The following is a 24,710-nucleotide window of genomic DNA, read 5'->3' on the forward strand; positions in this document are numbered from 1 at the left end:
TAGATCTAAGATAAAATCAAAAGAAAATGAAGATTCTTCAAAAACACCAAAGAAACCCCAAATTTCACTTCTTTTGGTCAAGAATCTCCAAATACTCTAGATCTTCACCAACACTCCTTTTAAATTTCTTCAAAATCATTATACATACATTCCATTAGACCTTAGACTTGATTATACAAGTAGGATTAGCAAGATCCAAGTGAGTTATTTTCCAAAAATCAAAAAGAGGGTTTAAGGATGAGATTTTCCTAAGAATCCTTGGAATGTGCGTAATACCTACATCAAATCGAAGACTTCGACCAACTGATCATAAATCAGGGCTTAAAATATCAAAACCCAGCTCCGGTGAGGCTCTATGGTCAACTTCCCCTTTTTCTTCTTCCTCTCTTTTCTTTATTCTCCCATCGATCAACTAACTTTAATGAGGGAAGAGACAATTAATGTCTCCCCTCCTTTTATACATGGGCCCCCAAAATATCTTATAAATCTCAGGTGGGCTAAATCTCAGGTGGGTTAAATCTCAGGTGAGCTATCTTAGGTGGACTAAATCTCAGGTGGGCTTCAATGGGACTAAACTCCTACATAATATTAGATTACGTTGGCACCCACAAATACTAGTATGCACATTTACTTTTTGTATATAACCTCGTGGTGCGTGCAAGTGTAAGGTTTGGGTGTACGAATTACACTTGGTACCAGCTCGGTCGTGTCAGGCCAACCTGAGTTCAAGGTCACCCTTGTTACCATATTCCATATGATACCTATGTCGGTTCTCTCCAGTTCAACCCCTATATGATCAAACCAAGTCAATGTAGTTAATTAGATCGGGTTTAGAAAGTGGAGTATCATAGATCCAAATAGGTTAGCCAGATCGTTTCAGGGTAAAATAGGAAAAAAATAATACTTTTTATAAAAATCAGGGCTAAAATAGATCAATACCTACCGATTCTATTTAGATTGAATTGATATCGGCAAAGACCGATACCTATATTGATACCATCCCCTAATCCTTGCTTTCGAGGACCATCACCATAAGGGATCTTAAAAACACGAGATAACCACCTTTTGAAGGTGATGACAGTCTTAGGGCTGAACGTAAGAGAAGACTTCTTCAACTTCATCATATGATATCAAGACATTCCTTTGAAGTTTTTAACCAAAAAAAAAAAAAAAAAAGAAATGAAGGGCTAATTGGTAGCTATGGGCTCAGCGCGAGTTTGACCCATCGCAGATTCAAAAGTAGGATTCCAAAATTTCAAATATACAATATCCAACACATTGGCCCAAATGGTTCTTTGGCCCATCCAAGATTTAGCCAAATGGCACATTTTTAATGGGCTCGATTGAAGTATATAGCCTGATCGGTGGCTGATCCTATAAGCAGGTTCGACGTTTTGCCATGGTGAAAGACAAAAGTTGCCATTGGAAAGAATAAAAGTTGTAACGTGGAAAATGGGTAATTTTGTCATTTCAAACACTGTCGCTTGTTTTCCCTAACCCAGACGCAGACCCGGAAAAGCATCTCCAATCGACTGCGGGCGATGGTTGCTTTGGGGCGATTCGTCGTCTTAAATTCGTCATTTTATCGACACCCTCTACGGGCTCTGCGAACTCCGGCCTTGTCTTTCCGGTATTGCCCTTTTGAATTGGATAAATTTACCCACAAGCCCCACCCAAAGCACTTGAAGCTTGTCACCTCATCTGCTTTCTCCTCCTCGTCGTTATCGTCCTCATCCATGGAAGCTCCGCCGGATGGTTATAGAAGAAATGTCGGCATCTGTCTCGTCAATCCTTCTAATAAGGTTCGACCGTTTGGGATTTTCGTTTTACTCTTTTAGGTTCTTTATGGATTCCTGAGATTTTATTTATGTATTTGTTTAAATTTGCAGATCTTTGTAGCTTCGAGACTTGATGTTCCTGGCGCCTGGCAAATGCCGCAGGTGATTTCTATCCCTTTTTTTCTGCAATTATTTTATATTAACGGGAGTATTATCACGGTATCATGGGAAGCCATGGACAATAAATATGCGCTTGGAGTTCTACACCAGTTCACAGAGATGATTATTGGAAATAGGAATTGTGAGTTTCTGTCGACATACTTAAATTAATTAGTTGAAGTGAAATGCTTCTCAGACTTGGAGACCGTCCGTGGGGGGCAAGATGGATTTATTGAAGGTCTTCTTGCTTGGAATTTTATGTATTATTTATTGGCCATCAGTTTAGCAGCAGGTTTGCTAATGGTGAGAGTGGTTTAGCAGGTTCCTGTAGATATTAGATGTGGATTTTGCAGTTAGCACTCCACATTGTCTGTGTGTGGATTTGCCCTCCTTGTACACTCTTAAGAAAGCGCTCGACTTGCTAAGCACAGAAGAAAGGGACAGCGGTAGGAAACAATCAGTGTGTCCACCATAAATGTGGTTACTAACTCATTTAAGTGGTGATGGCAACCAGTTGTGATTCCTCAGTTTTTGTTATTCTCATCAAGACATTAGCAGATGGTGTATTTGGGTTGGTTTGTGGGATTCTTTGGGTATACCCCTCTGGTGGACAGTCCAATAAAACTTTTGCATTTTTGTTTTGACTTTTGGTTGGTTGAAGACAATCATCTGCTTGTACCTGTTTTGTTTTGCTTTTGGTTGGTTGTATACAACGTATCTGGTCAGGGTTGTTTTCTGATTTTCATGTCATTATTTGTATTACTTTTTCTTTTGTTTGAAGATTTATCAATGCTTTGTATGAATATGTTCTCTCAAATGGTGCTATATAGGGTGGTGTTGATGAGGGTGAAGATCCAAGAAACGCAGCTATCAGAGAATTGAGAGAAGAAACAGGAGTTACTTCTGCTGAAGTTCTTGCAGAGGTTTGATCTTAATACCCATCATTGTTAGTACATTTATAAGGAACGGTAGAACATTAATGTTTCACCTTGCTTGTCCTGAATTAAAAAAAGGGTTTACTTATTGCTTCATTAATCATTTGTGAGAATTTCCTTTGCTATCGTCCTAATGTTGCATGATTGATTGTGTATTTTAAAAAATTTGAGCCTATTAGACTGAAGTTTAAATGCTAGAGAACAGGCTACCATCAGCCAACAAATCTACTCTTCTGATTAACTGAGATATTCTATCTTTTAAGATTTTCAAACGTCTACCCACACCTTCCATTTCTCTTTCCTTAGGACATTAAGGAATTTTAGTTCACTATATTGCCAGCCATAATGTCCTAAGGAAAGAGAAGGTTTAAATTTAAAAAAATAGGTAGGTCATGGAGTAAGCTTAGGTTCTCGATCTTGAAGAAGCATTACAAGGCTATTGTTAAAGCAGTTGATTAATTATGCAGTCTTCTTTCCCGGGATATTTGGTTCACACCAATGCCATTTGTTCCTTTAAAACGGGTTAAATTAACTATCCCTCTACTTGAGCTATGTAGCCGTCTTAGGTGGTTGTGGTGGCCTGCCTCCTCGAGTGTGTGCGTGTGTTCTGTAATTCTGTTGTTAGTATGATAGGGTCACAATTTGTTCAGATTGTTTGCCTAGGAACATGTGGACTTGCCCTGCACTAGAATGAGATGTTCAAAGAAGATAAACGCAGGCAAACACTGATTAGTTGACATCTCCAAAGGCCATCAGAAGGGTTTTATAATGCGCAATCGGGGATCGAATCGACCGGAATTGGCCAGAAACGAAGCAGAATCAGTGGGAATCAGCAGGATCTGTCATAGCTGATTCAGATCTGAATTGGCTGATTCACTGATCTGATTCCCGATTCTTGAAACCATGGCCATGAGAGACTGACTCCATCTAATGAATAGCTGAAACCCTCACAAAAGCTGTTTCACATCCAAGCTGAATAGCTACAGTAAATACATCGCTATTGTAGTATCTATTAAGGGAAAAAGAACCCTGCCAGTCTAGTTCAGGAAACGCCTAGACTGGTGCGGACGTGAAAAGACCACACTGCACGATGCAGATTCTTCACCAAACGAGGCTTGTTTTATTAGGAATAAGCCTAGGGTTGGGTTCCATACATGTTGGGCCTTTGATCCCATGTGTTTTGAGTGTAATAGGCAACTTTTATGGAACTAAAAGAGGGGTTCAAAGGTTGCATATGGGATTACTAGTTTGTTTTCTTTTCATTAGTTTCCTTTTTAGTTGGGTTTGATTTGAGTTATATTTGTTTCCCTAGGAGTCAAGTTATTAATTGAGTCAAGTCATTAGTAGTTAGTTTCCTTTTTCAACTAGTTTCTAATTTCAGTTTTTAGTAACTATTGTATTAGGAGAATATTTGGTTTTTTTTTTGTGGAACCTTTTATTTTGTAATTCCCTCCCTCATCAACATTATAAATATAAAGAGAAGGAGGCTCCTAAAGAAAGAATGATTTTGATAAACAAATTAATGGTTGCTGCTATTGTCTTCTCCATTAAGAGTTGTCTTGTGTTTGATCAAGGCTGATGGAATTGATGTTTGATCCAATTGACTATTTGCGGTGTGAAGCCCAAGAGGTTCCTTTCAAGTGTTCTTCTTTTTGAGGTTATTTGCAAGGTTCTTCAAGCCAGGTAAGAGATCTGAACTGTTATTGGTTTATGGTTCTGGAATTTTCAAAATTTTCTCCTACCGCCCCTATATTGTTCTGAGGTTCCAGCCATCTGATGGCTCTCCCTTTTTTATCGAGTGTTAGGCCTATGGTGGAGGTAATTCGATTTTAATTTGAAGCCAATCAGACCAGGGGTTTGGCGTTATGGGTGTTCTCCCTATTCTGGCCGATTATGGTTTCTGTCTAGATTTGTAGCTTGATTTGTGTTGGATGTTGGGGATTGTTTGCTGGTTTTATTCTTCAATGATGTGGACTCTTAGTTGCTGATTTCAGTCCTTAATCTATTGTTTATTATTCAGTTTTAGAATTCTGAATTTTTGAGATCGATTGTCTTGATCCTTGATTGATTATCTCAGTTTTGTTATTGTTCTGTTATTGAATTAGTTGGCGATCGATTAGGTATCCTTTGATAAGCATCCTGCAATTTTTGGGCTGAGTTTGAGTTATCAATTCTAGTCCTATGGAATTCGAAATCATTGTCTATGCACAAAGTGATTTGGTTCTTCAATAAGTTTTGGTTGAATATTAATCAAAATTTTATTTTCAATATATCTAATTTAAAAGAGGTTCTTAGTTCTTACTATTGTTCATGGGATGAACCGTACGGCTCTTTTAGAATTGATACTGAAATCAAGTGTAATATAATGATTGACATTAATTTCAAACAAAGTACTTTTTTGATTTCAAAAGGTGCTGTTATTGATGGGTACTATTCATCAACAGTAACTCATGTTTGAAATCAATGCTAAAATAAAAAATAAAAAATGAATTGTTCATTATCAGTGGGATTTGAATACCGTTTTGTCTTTTAGTAAAATAAGCATGGTGCAATATGATGATTATTTTATTTAAAAAAAATATTGCAATCATTATAGAGATCCTATATACGTTTGTGCATTCCGATCCAAGGAGCACACATCTCCCCGAGGGGATCGGATTGGGTGTGTGGGGGGTTGGCCGACCAATAAGCGCCATTGCCTTTGGGAGTTGCTCCAGTAGGGTTGCTATTAGCGGCCATGGTTCTCTTTATGGTGGGTCCTTTTACCCTTTGGAAGAACATAGTGGTGGATTGAAGATAAGAATTTCTTCACCCATTCTCTATGTTCTTACGTTAATCGGCTTAAGTTGGAATAGTTATTTTTAAGTCCATGTGGGCTTTATCTTTATATAAAACCAAATGAATATTAACATATTTAGGTTTTTAATGGGATTGAGCCCATTGAATTTTAATTATTAAAATCACTTTATGCTCGGCCTTGCAATTAGGTTATGAACTCAATAACAAGCCAGATCCAATCCAGACTCCAAGGACTCAACCCAAACCAACTTGGTTCAATCCAGAATGGTCCAATGCCAAAAACAATTTATATAATTTTTTTTTTTTGAATTGGATTCTTGAAGTTGTTTTCAAAAATTCTGATAAATTAATTAATTGTTAATTAGTTTAACTAATGGTTAATTAATTGTTAATTCCATATTATATACTGAAGAACCATATCATTCTATGCATTGTGGTTATGGGATTGAAATTTAAATCTTATGGATGGCAAAATTATTTATTATTACATGAAATGTAATGGATGTGATGTGTGATGTACTCTCTCTCTATTTTTGTCTTTGTCCCTTCCCCTATTCTTTTTTATAAATCTATGTAATCCACCCCTTGAGCAACCCAAATGGTGGGTTGGTTTCTTCAAGGGGGTTTCTTTAAATAAAGGGATGTATAGATTTATGTTGTTTTTCAATTTGTTGTAAAAGCGAAGAAAATGGTGAAGATCCTCGTATGACGATGATGGAAAAAGAGATGGCTTCACATGAAGATGATAAAGATAGAGATTATACATGTTGGTTGCATCACTTGATACATAAGATGCATGTTATCTTATTTCACATTAATTAAATAATTAATTAAGTGGGAGTAATTGAGGCTTGTTACTTCCACTGCTTTTGCCATCCCATAACCACATTTAATTATCTTATTATATTGTAATCTTTTATACATATGATGTATGCTTTATTTATACATGAGATGTTTACATATATGCCATTACATTACCCTCAATATTAAAAACATGTGTGATATGGATGAACCTTAATTAGTAGATGATATCCATGGCCCCCTATCAATGGTGGATTAGTGGATGTAGAGGTTAGTAATATGGCCTTGCAATAGAGCCGATAGGACGTTGTCAGGGTTTATATTACTGACGATCTACACTACTTCCTAATGGATATGATATGGATACAGATAGTGGGGGGGCACTGCAATAGTAGGCCATCTCTCATGATATTGTGATTCATTCCGATTTGATAGGAATGCACATGACTTGAGTGTGTGTCAGCCGATAGGATATTAACATGACACTCAGGTGGCCAATAATATTGGAAGCTTTGGAAACAGACAACATAGTCCACCCAATCACAGTATTTGCAATTCTTCCCAATAGGGTAAGTTGCATGTGCAAGGATTGGTTTGTTCCAATTCACTTTCAGGATATCAGGGAATCTTGATTTTGAGAAAACCATTGTCTATGTTTCGCCCACTGGAATTCAATGGTTTTGTTTAATGTTCATGCATTTGATTATATCTTGTACATTTGTAGATCTTTGTGTGATGTCGACCTCGATCAACTCTACCCTATTGACTATAATCAATGACTACAACCTGAAAAGGATCTTTGTGCGATGTCGACCTCTATCAACTCTACCCTATTGATCCTAATCAATGACTATAAACTGAAAGGACCTAATTATGTTGACTGGCATCGGAGTATCATGTTACTCTTACTGGCAGAACGTCTGTCTACAGTTCTTGAGGAGGAGGCTCCCGAAAATCCCACCTGTGATGACTATGATCAGCAGGAGGCCTATGACTATTTCCACTCGAGGGATTCTAAGGCCATGCTGTACATTCTTGGATCGGTTGACAAATCGATTACTGACTCTGTGAAAGACAATCTCTGTGAAGGGTATGATGGATAAGCTCAAGGAGATTTTAAGTCAGATTGACGTGCACGAGCATCATGAGCTCGTTGGTCTTATCCATAATACCAAGATGACGGTATTGTGCACGTCAGTTTGACTGAAAAGCTCCTTAAGCTTATCCATCATACCCTTGGTAGAGATTATGCCTTTCACAGAGTTAGTGATCGATTTGTCAACCGATCCGAGAATGTACAACATGGCCTTAGAATCACTCGAGTGGAAGTACTCATAGGCCTTTTTCTAATCATAGTCATCACCAGTGGGTTTTTCGAGAGTCTCCTCCTCAAGAATTGTAGACAGACGTTCTGCCGTTAGGAGTAACATGATACTCCGATGTCAGTTAACATAATTAGGTCATTTCAGTCTGTAGCCATTGATTAGGGTCAATAGGGTAGAGTTGATAAAGGTCGACATCGCATAAAGATCTATAAATATACAAGATATAATCAAATGCATGAATATTAAACAAAACCATTGAATTCCACCCAATGTATGAACATTAAACAAAACCATTGAATTCCAGTGGGTGAAACATAGACTATGGTTTTCTCACAATTAAGATTCCTTCATATCCTGAAAGTGAATTGGAACAAACCAATCCTTGCACATGCAACTTATCCTACGGGAATAATTGGAAATACTGTGATTAGGTGGACTATGCTGTCCGCTTCCAATATTATTGGCCACCTGACTATCATGTCAATATCCTATCGGCTGACACACACTCAAGTCATGTGCATTCCTATCAAATCGGAATGAATCACGGTATCATGAGAGATGGTCTACTATTGCAGTGTTCCCTTATAATCTGTGTCCATATCCTATCCATTAGGAAGTAGTGTAGACCGTTAGTAATATAAACCCGGACACCGTCCTATCAGCTCTATTGCAGGGTCATATTACTAACCTCTACATCCACCATTGATAGGGGCCATGGATATCATCTACTAATTAAGGTTCATCTATATTACACATGCTTTTAACATTGAGGGTAATGTAATAGCATATATGTAAATATCTCATGTATAAATAAAGCATACACCATATGTATAAAAGATGGTAATAATATAAAATAATTAAATGTGGTTATGGGATGGCAAAAGCAGTGGGAGTAACAAGCATCAATTACTCCCACTTAATTAATTATTTAACTAATGTGTAATAAGATAAAATGCATTTTATACATCAAGTGATGCAACCAACATGTATAATCTCTATCTTCATTATCTTCATGTGAACCCATCTCTTTTTCCATCATCGTCGTATGAGGATCTTCACCATTTTCTTTGCTTTTACAACAAATTGAAAAGCAACCTAAATCTATACATCATTTTGTTTAAAGAAATCCCCTTGAGGAAACCAACACACCATTTGGGCTGCTCAAGGGGTGGAGTACATAGATTTATAAAAAAGAATAGAGGGAGAAAGAAAGACAAAGATGGAGAGAGAGTACATCACATATCACATCCATTACATCTCATATAATAATAAATAATTTTGCCATCTATAAGATTTAAATTTCAAACCCATAACCAAAATGCATAGAATGATATGGTTCTTCAATATGTAATATGGAATTAACGATTAATTAACCATTTTTTAAATTAATTAATTTATCAGAATTTTTCAGAACAACTTCAAGAATCCAATTCAATTTTTTTTTTTATATAAACTGTTTATATAAATTGTTTTTGGCATTAGACCATTCTGGATTGAACCAAGTTGGTTTGGGTTGAGTCCTTAGAGTCTGGATTGGATCTGGCTTGTTATTTAATTCATAACTTAATTATAAGGTCAAGTATAAAGTGATTTTAACAATTAAAATTCAATGGGCTCAATCCCATTAAAAACCTAAATATCTTAATATTCATTGGGTTTCATATAAAGATAAGGTCCACATGGACTCAAAAAGAACTATTTCAACTTAAGCCCATTAAGGTAAGAACATAGTGAATGGGTGAATAAATTCTTATCTTCAATCCACCACTATGTTCTTCCAAAGGGTAAAAGGACCCACCATAAAGAGAACCATGGCCGCTAATAGTAGCCCTACTTGAGCAACTCCCAAAGGCGATGGCCCTTATTGCTCGGCCAACCCCCCACACACCCAATCCGATCCCTTGGGCCGATGTGTGCTCCTTGGATCGGAATGCCCAAACGTATATAGGATATCTATAATGATTGCAATATTTTTTTTTTAAATAAAACAGTCATCATATTGCACAATGCTTATTTTACTAAAAGACAAAATTGTGTTCAACTCTCACTGATGATGAACAATTCTTTTTTTTTTTTTTTTTTTTTTTTTTTTAAATTTTAGCATTGATTTCAAACATGAGTTACTTTTGATGAACAATACCCATCATTATTTTATTAATAAAACAATTATAGCACCTTTTGAAATCAAAGAGCACTTTGTTTGCAATAATTGTCAATCATTTTATTACACTTGGTTTCAGTATCAATTCTAAAAGAGCCATATGGTTCATCCCATGAACAATAGTAAGAACCTCTTTTAAATTAGATATATCAAAAATAAAATTTTGATTAATATTTAACCAAAATTTATTGAAGAACCAAATCACTTTGTGCATTGACAATGATTTTGAATGGAAGAGTGAGGCTCTGATGCCAATTTTAGGCCTATTGAATTCAGCTCGCCATCCCAGTAGAAACCGAGAAGGTAATTGCTTCTCATTTTCCCTAATGCTTGTGCGAGAATAAAGTGCATCAAATCTGTTCAGATACTCTGCAGCAGTCATAGTCCCTTGAAGAGAGTTCAACTGGTCTTGTATGCGAGTTCTAAAATTACGTGGCAAGTACTTGTTAGATAGTTCTTGTTTCATCCCCTCCCAAGTAGTAGGCTCTTTACCACGATCTTCAAGCTCTTGCTCATAGGTCCTCCACCAATCGCGAGCATCCTCAACTAGCTTAGCACGAGTCAGTTTAATCTTCCGTTCCTTAGGTAAGTCATAATAGTCAAAGTAATCATCCAATGCAACTACCCAATCATAGAACAATTGGAGGTCATGTCTACCATCATACTCCTTCAGATCAAGCTTGATCTTTTGTGAATCTCCTGAGTACCCTTGGTATGTGGGAGGTTCAGTGTCAAAGTAACCCCTCATATATTCTTCAAAAGTAGGTTGCACTATAGGAACCCTCTGTGGTCCTCTCAGATTAGGATTAGGCCTCCTGTTAGCCAATTGAGCAACTGAGTTCATATGAGCTTCCACTTCTGGTCGTACATGAGTACTATGGGTAGGTTGTTGTTGGGTCTCCACAGCTAACATTCTTGCACCAAGAGTTTGTTGTTCAGTCCTCATAGCCTATAACATCTCCATTATAGAAGCCATGGAGTTCTTCAACTCAGTAATGGGGTTGTCTTCTGCCATGCTCTGATACCACTTAATGTAGGACTAGAATTGATAACTCAACCTAAGCCAAAAAATTGCAGGATACTAATCAAATACTAATCAAAGGATACCCTATTTAATAACAAAACAATAACAAAACTGAGATAATCAATCAAGGATCAAGACAATCGATCTCAGAAATTCAGAATTCTAAAAATGAATAGTAAACAACAGATTAAGGACTGAAATCAGCAACTAAGAGTCCACATCATTGTTGAATAAAACCAGCAAACAATCCCCAACATCCAACACAAATCAAGCTCCAAATTTGGACAGAAACCACAATCGGCCAGAATAGGGAGAGCACCCATAACAGCCAAACCCCTGGTCTGATTGGTTTCAAATTAAAATCGAGTTACCTCCTCTATAGGCCTAACACTCGATAAAAAAGGGAGGGCCATCGGATGGATGGAACCTCAGAACAATACAGGGGCGGTAGGAGAAAAATCTGGAAATTCCAGAACCAAAAACCAGTAATAGTTCAGATATCTTACCTGGCTTGAAGAACCTTGCAAATTACCTTGAAAAGAAGAACACTTGAAAGGAACCTCTTGGGCTTCACACCGCAAAGAGTCAATTGGATCAAACACCAATTCCATCAGCTTTGAACAAACACAAGACAACTCTTCATAGAGAAGACAATAGCAGCAATCATTAATTTGTTTATCAAAATCATTATTTCTTTAGGAGCCTCCTCCTCTTTATATTTATAATGTTGATGGGGGAGGGAATTACAAAATAGAAGGCTTCACAAAAAGTAAACCAAATATTCTCCTAATACAATAGTTACTAAAAACTGAAATTAGAAACTAACTAAAATTAGAAACTAGTTGAAAAAAGAAACCAACTAGTAATTCCTTATGTAACCTTAGAGCCTCTCTTTTAGGCTCATAAAAGTGGCCTATTACACTCAAAACACATGGGATCAAAGGCCCAACATGTATGGAACCCAACCCTAGGCTTATTCCTAATAAAACAAACATAGTTTGGTGAAAAATTTGCATCACTGCACCTCTCCGCTGTGTGCTGAAGATGCTCCTACCATTCCTCCCATTGGCCCGCGGGTTTGGTGTTTCCTACGTTAGACTGACAGGGTCTCTTTCCCATATATCAAATAAGAGTGCTTCTTGTTGTCAGCAAAGTGGTGAAGTGAGAAGTTTTTTCCTTATTTTGATTGTCCGTTGTCTTATTTCAAAGAGTAAGGTAGGGTTGAAAGGGTTTTCAAAATAATTTTTAAATGACATTATTATTTGTTAAGTTTGTCTTGAATTCTTGACCTTTTTGAAGAATGACCAGCTCTGATATATTTTGGTAGTGACCCGAATAGGATTTCCCCCTTGAGATGTGATGGTAGCAGAGGGGTTGGGCCAATAGGATGCGACCCGATGGATCGACCCGACTTGGAGTGGTATATAATGTTCTATCGTCTTGTTGAGCAAGTATCAAATTTTGGGGGGTTTTCGTGTTAGGGTTTCTGGGCAAGTTTTTTTGTTGCGGTTTGGGTGCTCTTGAGAGAGATCTCCATTATAACTAGGGGTGTCAATTCGTGGCCCGACCCGACAGAACCGACCGTTTAAAGCCCGGCCCGACCCGGCCCGACCCGGCCCGTTTATTAAACGTGTCGGGCTTGAGCCCGGCCCGTTTATAAACGGTCGGTCTCAGTCCTGATACTTGGACCGTCGGGCACCCGACCGAGACCGACCAATTAAGACCCGACCGAGACCGGTCTATTTTGCACCGGTTGTAAGATACCTATTCTACCCCCATATGAAAGAGTTAAAAAGAAAAAAACCAAAAACCCTAGTATTAACCTTCTCTTCTCTTCGTTTAACACTGCCGCCGTGCCGCGGCCGCCGCTGTGCTCTGCGAGTCTGGGTCGAGCGTTGTCGTCGTCGTCGTCGTCTCGCTTTCTGGGGGTCAGTGCGAGCTGCTGTGCTCTGCGAGTCTGGGTCGAGCGTCGTCGTCGTCGTCTCGCTTTCTGGGGGTCAGTGCGAGCTGCTGTGCTGTGCTCTGCGAGTCTGGGTCGAGCGTCGTCGTCGTCGTCGTCTAATCAAACCACTGAATGCCCAAAATGCCCTTCTTCAACCTTTGGCTTAGGCTTTGGTTTTGCTTCTCTGCCTCTGCCTCCGACTTCGGCTCAAGCACCTCAATTTCTTCTGAGCCCTCATTTTTATGTTGAGCAAAACCCCCAGAACTTGCAACATCCTCTGACCCGCCATATTCAAGCTCATATTATTAGGATTCCTCTTGCAAATCTTGAACCATCCTCACAAAATCTGGTAGAATTTCTGCAGATTCAGCTGGCTCTTTGTTACTAAAGAACCAGGTTCATTTTACTTTTTCTTCTGGTCAGTAGAGTTTTTCAAACTCATTAATGGGAGGTGCTTGTTAAGATCTAGTCATTCAAGCCCGCTTTCTGTTCACATTCCTCTCTCTTTCTCTTTCTGTCTCAGAGGATTGTTACGGTAAGAAATTATGACCTTCCATGCCGGATCTTCTTTTCTAGTTCTCGGGCTGTAAGATTTTCCTTGTTTATTATCCCCTAGACGTCTAGATGTTGAAGTTCTCCAGAGATGCTGTGGAGCGGTGAGGAAAGTTCTTTGTTTTGAAATTGTGTTTGGTTTGGGGCTGGATTTAAACTCAACAATTAAAGAAGGCCCGTTTAAAAACCGGTTACGCCCGTTTAACATTAAACATGTCCGTGGCCCGATTAAGGCCCGACTAAAACCCGATTAAGGCTTGATTTTAATGGCCCGATTATAGCCCAAGACCGACCGACCGAATATAAAGTGTACCATGCCCTCACTAACTAAGCCCGATTAGTTAAATGGGCGGACACGGTGCAACCTTTAAAAGTCTTCAAGCCCGATTAAGCCCGACTGAAACTGGACCGGCCCGACCGATTGACACCTCTAATTGTAACTTTTCTTCAATCATAGTGAAACATCTTCTTTGCCCGAGGACGTAGCTTACCACATCGGTGTGTGAACCTCGTTAAATATGTGTCTTGTGTGAATTCGTGTCTCTGTTTTTCTTCATATTTGTTGGTGTTTCCTCTAACATTATTGTCTTGCACATTTTTCAAGTGCACATGTGAAATGATATGATTTACCTTCATTGAAAAAAAAAATGGTATACTAAACGGACAAGAAGTAAGGTTACAAACTTCTTTTTCACCAACCTGGGTTACAACAAGATTTTCCCATTAAATAAAAACTTTTTGGAAAGAAAGCAAGTCATGTTTCAATGGTAAAGCACTCCTTTGAATGTCTAATAAATGGTCTTGGGCCCTCCTTGACAGTAATATTATATTATTGGAACACCTAAAACCTTAATTGGTAATAAGGTTTCACTTTGAGGCTTACTATAGGCAGAGTTCTTGTTCCTATAATGTTAAAATCAATGTGATCTGAAAAATATATATTAGGTCCAAGATCTCAATCCCAGTTTGAATGGATTGGATCCATATCATGTTCTGATAATGGTACCATCAAGCTGATGCAGTTACATGATGGTTTGATGAGGGATATTTTTATTATTTCCTTTTATTATTTATTTTTGTTGGAGTCATAGGAGATCGTATTTATTTTTTAATTGTAATTAGATACATTAGTTACCATATGAGTTGGGATTTGAGTTAACTTTTGTTTTCAGTTTTAGGATAGGATTAAAAATTCTTTTGTTTGATTCTATATAAAAGTATGTAAGCCAACATTTCAGAGTTGAATTGGAAATTGAATGAACTTTGAGGCTTACCGCAGGCTGTGGTGTGTGTTGTTCTATCACTCTCTTGCTCTCTGTGGTTGGAACTCTTCTCCGATCACTCTTCATTCCAGGTTGTCCTCGTTCTTTTTTGTGTTCTCTTATTCCCTGTGCTCCTTAATCTTCTTCTTCCTTCTTAGTGTTAGTCTGTTTATCATTCTTTCTTTTCTGCAACTGTCTGACGAATTGAACTGAGAAAAGAAGTGATCGATCTCACTCTTGTTGAATCACTTTGGTCTGAAACTTTGGGCAAAGGGTTCCCTGCCTTAGGTGAACTGATCCCTAGAATCTCATTCCATACCGAGCTTCCTGCTGTGAGTTGTTAGTCTAAGACCAAACCAAATTTCTCTTCTATTGCCTGGGCTGGTGCCAGGTAAAAGTTATTACTTTCCTGGTTGATTATTGGTTCTGTTGCTGATTGCATTCAGAAGGGCAGAAGTTGCAAGCCATCACCTGGAATTTCAAGTCCATCAGTGTGTGTATGAGAAAGCACTTTCATTCTAAATAGGTCCTGCTCTACAGCTGGTTCTTTCTGAGATCATAATGTTGAAGGACTTTTCCCTTCATTACAACCAAGGATTGATTCCTGGTTATTACCTTTAGAGCCCCTTCATTTTGAATCCTTTTTTTTTTTTTTTTAAATACCTCATCCTTATTTACAATTTCAGTTTGTCCTTCCTTTTACTTTAATTGCTATTTTATCCTAGGGTTTGTTTGCCTTTCTCAAAGAAAGGGCGTTACCCAGTGCAGGCTCCCGCTACTGAGGGGTCTGGGGAGGGGTCATAATATAATAGCGATCCGATTTAATGGTTTCAGAGCCCAGGATCGCATCACATCCTTCTGGGAAAGAAGAAAAAGAAAATCAAACATGTGAAAACAAAGTATGCCTTCTGGTCTACGTAGAAAATTAATTATTATTTCCAATTTCATGCTTTGGATATGAACTCCTTTACAGATTTTTCACCTTATGTAATTTTAAAATGATATTTGAGCTTTCTAATTGATCAGAAGATATTTGAACTGAGTAATTTACTGAACTAATTTCTTATATTCAATTTCTCATTCAGGTTCCATATTGGTTGACTTACGACTTCCCACTGGAGGTAAAAGAAAAGATTAATCGTCAATGGGGGTCAGACTGGAAAGGTCAAGCACAGAAGTGGTTAGCATGTCCAGTCTCTTGTATAATTTCAGCTTCACTCATATTTGAACTTGGTACAATTCTTTTGTTTTTATATTTGTTGAAAAATGGAACTCCTATCTTTCCTTGGAAACTAACTTACTTATTAGAGGGGGAAGGAGGAATAATAGAAATGGAGCGGCTATTCCGACCACAATAAATAACAAACGCAGAATCACCTGGTAAAGGAAAACTATCCCCAATATAGGGACAATGGGTGTCTCTGAAGTGTCTGGTGTCTTTCCTCCCAAATACCCAACAGTAAGTGCCTGTGAAGAATCACATTACTTTTATGAAATTATTGTGAAGTTCATAGGCTTAGGTGGTAGGTCAGATTTAACTGTTTGACATATTTACAGTGTGTTCAGGCCTCTTACCCCAAAAAGATATGATCAGGCATTCCTGAACATTCATTGAATGAAGTTGCCCCGTGCCTTGTTCATTTGTTGTAAAAGGGATCATATCGCTACCAATGTGAGACCAAGAGAGACTCTCAATCCTGCAAGAGAAAAAGGAAACACGCAAGAGAGAATAGTGATGGAGAGAGGGAGATTCAAGATTAGGCCAATTGGACCACCATGCCTCTTATTTATACATTACATATAGAGAAGCCCTATTACACGTGAAAGTACAAGTAATGCCCCTAGTATACATTACAAAAAAGCAGGACCACCATGGCATATTGAAGCTATAATTTCAGACTGTCAATCCCTTTTATCCTCTTTTGATTTGAGTTACTATTTTTTCATACTTATCGCCAAGGACATACAGTTGCTGACTGCTTTGCTTCTTATGCCTCTCTTAATTGCTCTTCTTCGTTCTGGGAGTATATCCCACCTTTTGTGGCTAATGCTTTGTTTTTTGATAGTTGTAATACCTCTTTTCCGTGTGTTGTGGCTTGTAAATAAATCCTCTTATTTTCTCCCCAAAAAAAAAGCAGGACCACCAGAGTTGAGGAAAAGTGAACTTTACTTCCCTTGCTAATAACACCATAAACAACTACCCATAATAAGATGTGGTTTGGCATTTTCTGTTGTTGACTATTGGATCTATCATAATGTTCATGATGAATTGGGTCAGTTGTCAGTTTATCAATCATTTTATGTGCCAAGCTTCCTTATGATTTCTAGAGTTTTCTGAAGTTATTTATTTATTTTCTGCATATTAATCCTAGGATAGGTTTGATTGGTTTATTTATTTATTTATTTATTTGTTTTTGTTTTGGGAGGATTATATCTCAATTTAAGGCAATACTAAGGCCTGAATGGATCCATGTATTTGTACATGCTAGACATTACTTCTGTACAACCGTATTCTCATACCGTTTTATAATGTCAAATTTTGGACTCTTGGATGTTCAGGTTTCTTCTTACATTCACTGGGAAGGAGGAAGAGATAAACCTTTTGGGTGATGGAACTGAAAAGGCAGAGTTTGGGGAGTGGTCATGGATGACTCCACAGCAAGTGGTTGACCTTGTGAGTGCCCTGTGATTTATTATTCTTTATAACCTTGGAAACAGCCTCTCTTGCAAAGTAGGGGTTAAGGCTGCGTACATTTGCCCCTCCCAGACCCTGCAGTAGTAGGAGCCTCGTGCACTGGGTTGATCTTTTTATTTTATTTTTATTATCCTTGGCATCACAAAATAGTAGAAATACAATTCCTGCTAATTACAGCAATTGATTCATTCTTTTTTTTTTCTATTTCTCTCAAGCAGGCAGTCAATTTCAAGAAACCTGTTTATGAAGAAGTTTTGAAAGTTTTCACTCCCTATCTTCATTATGATTCATCTGGACAAATGTTGTAGACAGTTCTCACTTCTAAGTGCAAAGAGGTGACTGGAATTCGCTGGTCCGGATAGTGGGTTCGCTGGCAGTTTCTATGAGTTGCGTGAACAATCTACTTGCATCTGTATTCATGTCCTCTGTTCCCAACTTCCCGGTGTAAATCAGCCCAAAATCCCAGTTTAATAGTTTATCCAATGTTCTACCAAGTAATATCATAGTTGTCATGCCGTCTAAGTGACCTAAGGCGTTGGAGGGGCCCTAGATGTCGATGCAACACTGAAAAGGCCTAGGCGATCAATTGTCATGCGGGCTTCCTCTCAGACCTCTGGTGTTGGAAGAAGGGACTTAGTACAAGGTTTGTAGGTTGCTGACCTTGAGGGATGATTTGGTGATCCTGATCCATGGATCAGATTTGTAAATCTTTTCAGGAACTTTTCAGTAATAACGAATTTCATATAATCCAAGCTCAAATAGATTCAATATAACAGAACAGGATCCATCGACAATGAAGGGGGAGAATTTTATTAATTTCTTTTGTGTTTTTCCGTGGATTTTTATTCCCATTGAATTGAAATTCAAGTATATATATATATATATATATCCATTGTGAATCAAGTGGTCATATGAGTTTGAGTTAGAAAATAGTTTCTCCGTAAAATGGGGTACTGATCCTTCCCAGAATAAGGGTGTCAATTTGGTTTTGATATCATATATTGAAGCATTGAAACCATACCAAAGGAGATTTGGTTCATTACGAATTTAATATGATTGAATGATTTCATCCTTGGTTTGGTATGGTATTGATTTTAAAGACAAAACAATTCAGTAGGAATCAGCACCATATCCAAATACTGAAATTGTATCGAAGAATCAAATTACCAGCCATATACATAAAAGGAGATAAAAAAAAGTGGCAATAAATTGTATTGAAACTATATTCGTATCAAATAAAACCATAGTTATATTGAATAGAAATCATACCAAGTTGATACAATATTAATATTGACACAGGCATTTTCTTGATACGATACAGTTTTGAAATTGACCCTTGACTTGATGAACAATCGTACCAATTTTTTTTTTGATAAGGGAGCAATCGTACCAATTGACACCCTTAACCTAGACCCCGCTGGGCTGTCTCTAGAGTCTAGACTGGGACTAATCTATCGGTTGGTCATACTAATCATTCATCAACCACATTTCTTTTTTTTGATCTAGTTGCCACACTGCCTTTTAGAGAACCCTCTCCTATAATTAAATAAGATTTTATCAAAATGGGATTGATAAAAAAAAATTATAAAAATCCAAGTGAGCTCATATAGGGGCATGTAATGTCTATCTTAAATTCAGATGATGGTGGTAACCCAAGTTCTACCTGATGCATCTAATCATCGCTCACTTGATAGATAATGGAGATGCGGGGTATCGAACCCCGTACCTCTCGCATGCAAAGCGAGCGCTCTACCATGTGAGCTACATCCCCAGTTGTTGAATAGGATGTAGATTTCAGTTATCTACAAACTTAAAAAAAAAACTCTTTTAAGTCCCCCCAGTGGGGTGAACTTTTGAAAGAGGACTTACACGGAGATTGAAAATGAAAAGAAGGCTAGAATCTAGGATTCCACATGGGTTCCTCAAGTCCAAGATGGGAAGATTACCTTCCTTGCAACCCCACATTGCCCCGGATTAATATTTCACCACAGGAGCTGAAGCGCTCAGCCAACTATGAGTTGTTTTTGGATATTAAAAGCCTTGGGATCAAACTTTGTTATTTCTTACCATGCTTTTGTTTAGTGGTACGTTGGCTTCATTTTGTTATAAGGGAAATTAAAGGGAAGAGAAGGAAAATAAAAATTACAAACTTAAAGAAGAAACTTTTATAATTATTACTCCATGTGACTTATATCACCGATTTCAAATCATTCCGTAGTTGGTTTATTTCACATTACCTTGCATCCAAATCAATAAGGGGGCTATGACAGTTGAGCCAGGCATTAATCACACTCTTGAACACCCAACAATGTTTCTGATGAGTATGAGCAGGTGATCTCTTAAGAGGTTAACAATCCTTGGAATGATTGCTAATCTATGAGATGGCGTAATCTGAAATCTGATACCAGCATGCCACAAGGGCCTCCAAACCCTTTTAATATTCAACATACTCTTATGAAATTGAAAAGTCTTGAAATATATCAGACCATAGTATTCCAATCCAAGGATTTACAATGCAATACAATACAACCACCAGTCTAAAAAAATTCGACTTATAGTTTTCTTGAGCTTTTGATCTTTCAAGCCATAATGGGAAAATGACCAATGAAGACATCGGCCTTTGAATGGCAATGAAGACTGATTACTGTTTTTCTTCTTTTCAATCTGTGCTTGGGCTTTGTCAGAAACCTCCAATCAAAATAACATTTTCTTTGCAAATGCCTCAACTGCAGCTAAAACCCACTAAAGTTAGTTTATCTTGCTAAGATCTTCTCTATTTTATCAACAACTATGCCAGCAACAACCTCAGGAGAGAATCGCCTCATCATGTCCTCCCTAGCTTTCTTCCCTTTCTCTCTACCTTCTTCAGGATTACTCATCACGTGCCTCATCAGAAATCTAAGCTTATCAACTGAAGGTTCAGCCCAAAGATGACCCTTGAATGGCCCTTCTGTTACGTCACTCATTTCATCCACAGGCAATGGATAACTATTTTCCTCTGTTAGATACTCCGTAGGACCAGACCAGTTCGTTGCAATCACAGCCAAAGACATTGCCATGGCCTCCACAATGGGGCGACCCCATCCTTCTCCCCTTGATGGTAAAACAAATACGTCAGCTGCACGATAGACTCTAGGAAGATCCATCTGAGCTATGTGGTTGTCAATCAAGTAAACCAACGGCCACCCATTAATGGGCCTTTTAATTTCAGAATGTTCTACAAAATCTGTAATCTTATTCCCAAAGTCTCTATCAGAGTGGTAAGGATTTGTAAGAAGATATAATGCTACATTATCCAACCCAGAGAATTCTTTCAAGTATGATCGCAAAAGCAAATCCCACCCTTTCCTATACTCCCACTTGAAAATGCTTAAAAAAACAAAGTTTCTATTCTTCTGAGGATTTGAGATCCTATGAGGATTTGAGATCCTAGTGACTGAGCCTAAAATCAATTTTTCCATAGAGGCAAAAGACAATGGCTTATACTTTGACGGATCAAAGAACTTCACATCCACGGGTTGAACAATCTTTAGGACCTTGGATGATTCAATCCCACTTTGAATAAATGTAGAAACATGGAATTCAGTAGGAACCCAAACAGAATCCATTCTGTTACACCTCTTCACATGACCAGGGTTGACTCTGTCAGTCTCAAACATGGTCCGACCGATGACGAATAAGGGCTCCTCATAACCAGTGGGAGGACAAGGCAAGGTCTCAAATAAAGGGGGGTACCAAGCCCCTGGTTCACTGTGACAAATCACAATAGTCTCATTCATCTTGCATTCTGTACTGTAAAGTTTAAAAGCCAAATCTTTGCTCCCTTTAGGCAAACCTTCCCAGAACTCCAGGCTTTCTAGATCCCCATGTTGATCAATAGCTAACTTAAATCTAGGGTTTCTCATGTTTTCATGCAGAGCCATCAAATAAGCCCAAACTTCTGAACTATACCCTCCTCCAGAAAGGAAAGGTGCCATCCATAGAACACAATATGGAGACATGGAATTGGGTTCAACTGTTGGGATTGCTCTACCTCTATCGGTTGAGAAAAGAAACCCTAGAACTCCATTTATGAGGGTGAGGTTCTGAGGGTGAGATGAAAGGCTTGATTTCAAATATTGGAGCTTGAAATAACTAGTTTTGGTGAAGCTCAAGGAGATGGCAAGAAGGAGAATCAAAACAGTTGACACCCAAAATGTAAATAGTTTGAATTTCAAGATCAATGGGTGATTTTGAAGGGTATGCGGCGGGTTTTGGTGTTGAGTGTTTTCATGAACATCCATTTCAATGGTTGACTACAAATTCACAGCCTAACGATGTTATGATTGTACAAGCATTTGGAGGAGATTATCAGCTAGCCAACACAAACAATGCTTGGTTCGGATTCTAATTCTGAGAATTACAAATCTGGCACAGTTCAGGAATTTGGATTGTAGGTCAAATTCAAGAATTTTAGAATAGCATTTGGAAAGCAAAAACCATAATCTTTTGATTCTAGGCTCCAGAATCAAAGAATCATTTTTGGAATTACAGGTCTTGTCATCTCAAAACTCACAAGAACATACATTGAAATGGGAAACCAAAAGACCAAAAAATTGGGGGGAAATGAGTACCTTTTGTATGCCAAAAAATATGAAGAAATCTTCTATTACCTCAACAAGAATGACCCTTGATTAGTGTTCTAAACCCTGAAAATCTGAGTTGCAGAAGCTGTGAGAGCAGTTCGAGGTCTGAGAGAAAGAGGGCCGGAGCGAGGAAGAGGAAGAGTCGTGAATCGTGAGTTGCTCTGAAACTTCCACTGCCCTTTCTGTTATTGTCTGCGTTCCAAGGTGGAAAGACCTTTTAGCCCTTTCTTATTTGAATTTGTAATTTTCGTATCCGCGGCAGAATTCCGGTGGAATTGGATTTGGGGATCCAAGAATTCGAATCCAACTCTGGATTTTGGGTAATTTCCGGGACAATTCCGACAATCCAAACCCTAGAGTTGCTGCCCTACCCAAAGTGTGGCCCTAATTGCATTGTCACCCTAATTATGCAACACCGCTGAAGTGGTAGATTGGGCCTGCATTGCAAACCCCAATAATTTTTTTGTAATTTTTCTCCCACTTTGTATGATTTATTGTGGCTTCGACTGGTTGCAGTGGAAATTAAAGGGAAAAGAAGTAAAAGATTTTTATTTATTTATTTTTTATAAATAAAATAAATTGTAATTAATATTAACAGAAGAGTATCTTGAACAGACTGAATGTCTGAAGAAAGACAATTTACAATAAAAGATGGTGCAACCGTGCAACCAACCTTGGTTGAGAGGTTGTGGGACAAGAGACCGTTGAGGAGGAAATTTGATAGATATTAAGAGTTTAGGATAGTGTTCCCTAAATGATTTCCCCATATATGTATGCTCCTTGTGAATGTTGTGATGCATTTGCTAGACATACAAATATTGTTGAACATGTCGTCTTGAGCTATGGGCATATAAATATAGTATGCAAAAGGAATTGATGTGCATTCATCATGAAAGTGGATGGAATATTGTATTCTACGAGTAAATAGATGAGAACGTTTTATAAAGCAAACGCTTTGGAGTTACAATATAGCTATGGGAATTGTCAAGAGATGTGTTTGGGTGGGACCAGATAAGAGACACATTTGGTGAAACCGAGGTCAAGAGACCGCATAGTGAGACGGATAATTGTCAAGAGACACTTGGGTGAGATATAGTCAATACACGACATGGTGAGGCATACATTGCCAAGAGAAGTGATTGGTGAAACTAGAGTCAAGAGACCTTGTGGTGAGGCCATACCATGGCAAAGAAAACTTTATGGATTTGAATATTTCTTACAAATGTAATTTTACAAACATATGAAATGATTATGATTAGTTGGTTTGGTTTCATAAGTATATATGCATGTTAGGTGTGATTTTTTTTTTTGACGGGCAATTCACTGTGTTGTTGAGCTCACTCTATTAATATACATCGTTTCTACAGGTCAAGATCAGGACCACAGGGCTGCTAAAGAGCTTGCATGTTGATGTAGAGGATACCGAAGAAGCCTTTTCTCTTTTGTTATTTTGCTGTTATCTTCTTATGGAGAGTCAGACTCAACATAAATGCCACATGTATATGTGAATATGCGAACACGAGATGTATATATTTTGTCCACTACGGTCTAATCCTATAAACTCTGAAACTTTGAAATTCTATGCAATTGGATGCAATTACGTGATGAATGAGATGGTTTAATTGTAGATGTGTTTATAAATTATTTCTGATCATTTCATCATCACTTATGGAGGTGTGACCATACTCCATCCCGGGTTTGAATTGTGGCATTCATTCACTTCAAATTTCCTTCCCTTATGATCATCATTATTTCTTTCATCTCATCATTACCCTTTAAATTTTCCTTGTAATCAAACATGTACTAGAATCAAGTTTTATTGTGAAGTGTATCCCTCTGGTTCGTTCTCTCCCTCTCTCCAAAGGAGAGAAATTACGCCCCTTCCCCTGTAGTTACTAAAATTATATGTGAATCCAAGGGTTTGTACGAATTATGCCCCCCCTCCCCTCTACTTTTTAAGATTCTTAGAATTATGTTTAATTGGGTTAGTCCTCATGAAATTGAGACTATTAGTTGGTGACGTCACCTTATATGTTACCTTCTAATCTCGAAAATACCCTTAAATACATAATTGTTAGAATTTTAACTGAAAATAAAATTTCAATCAAAGGAAAGGGCTGGCAAGCTACAGGGTGCCCTCCGTGTGTTATCTTCTCTCTTTCCCTTTTGAAAAAGATTCTCTTGCTCTCATACATCCAACCATGTGATTGGTGCATGCCATTAACTTACCAAAAGCTGATCTCTCCCTCTAGATATATATATGTGTGAGAGAGAGAGATCCAAAACTAGATAAATTCTGGTAAAAATCATTAGAAAGAATCAAGATCCCCTTGGATTCACTCTATGGAAATGAAACCAAATCCACCCCAAGAAAGGTTCTATGAATCTGGATCGATCCGGAATGAGTTTTTTTATGGGATTTTTTCCGATTCTAGGTATTTTGTGGCCAACTCTGGTTGCTTCTTAACAGCAACAATTCTGGTGCTGATTCCGAGCAAAAGATTTAGTTATCAGTATTGATATCGGTCTCGGCCGATACCAATATCGGTGAAGATCGGTGCATATCAATCACTTTTGCCCTTGCTTTTTCAAAAAAAAAAAAAAAATTTAATAATAATAAATAAATAAAATTTTCTGTTCTACCCCTGAAAC

General features: G+C 37.9%; 2 protein-coding genes and 1 non-coding gene across 4 annotated transcripts; 1 reads left to right on the forward strand and 2 right to left on the reverse strand.

Moving 5' to 3' along the window:
• Positions 1-1,426: 1,426 nt before the first annotated feature.
• On the forward strand, positions 1,427-18,249 carry LOC122094725 (nudix hydrolase 26, chloroplastic-like). 2 transcript variants are annotated; one of them, XM_042665330.1, is made up of 6 exons: positions 1,427-1,802; positions 1,890-1,940; positions 2,768-2,860; positions 15,824-15,918; positions 17,298-17,412; positions 17,649-18,249. In XM_042665330.1, the coding sequence occupies exons 1-6, from the start codon at positions 1,542-1,544 to the stop codon at positions 17,739-17,741; spliced, it is 708 nt and encodes a 235-aa protein (XP_042521264.1). In that variant the 5' UTR covers positions 1,427-1,541; the 3' UTR covers positions 17,742-18,249. The 2 variants fall into 2 exon arrangements, with proteins under 2 accessions (XP_042521264.1, XP_042521266.1); XM_042665332.1 differs by having other exon boundaries at positions 1,456-1,802; positions 17,652-18,249.
• An 882-nt stretch (positions 18,250-19,131) lies between these two features.
• Positions 19,132-19,204, reverse strand: TRNAA-UGC. The gene has a single exon. It is a non-coding gene; the product is annotated as a tRNA-Ala (tRNA).
• A 379-nt stretch (positions 19,205-19,583) lies between these two features.
• On the reverse strand, positions 19,584-22,381 carry LOC122057306. Its single transcript, XM_042619358.1, has one exon. The coding sequence runs from the start codon at positions 21,714-21,716 to the stop codon at positions 20,187-20,189; it is 1,530 nt and encodes a 509-aa protein (XP_042475292.1). The 5' UTR covers positions 21,717-22,381; the 3' UTR covers positions 19,584-20,186.
• Between the last annotated feature and the right edge of the window lie 2,329 nt (positions 22,382-24,710).

Source organism: Macadamia integrifolia, chromosome 12, assembly GCF_013358625.1.
Source record: "Macadamia integrifolia cultivar HAES 741 chromosome 12, SCU_Mint_v3, whole genome shotgun sequence".
Taxonomy (NCBI): domain Eukaryota; kingdom Viridiplantae; phylum Streptophyta; class Magnoliopsida; order Proteales; family Proteaceae; genus Macadamia; species Macadamia integrifolia.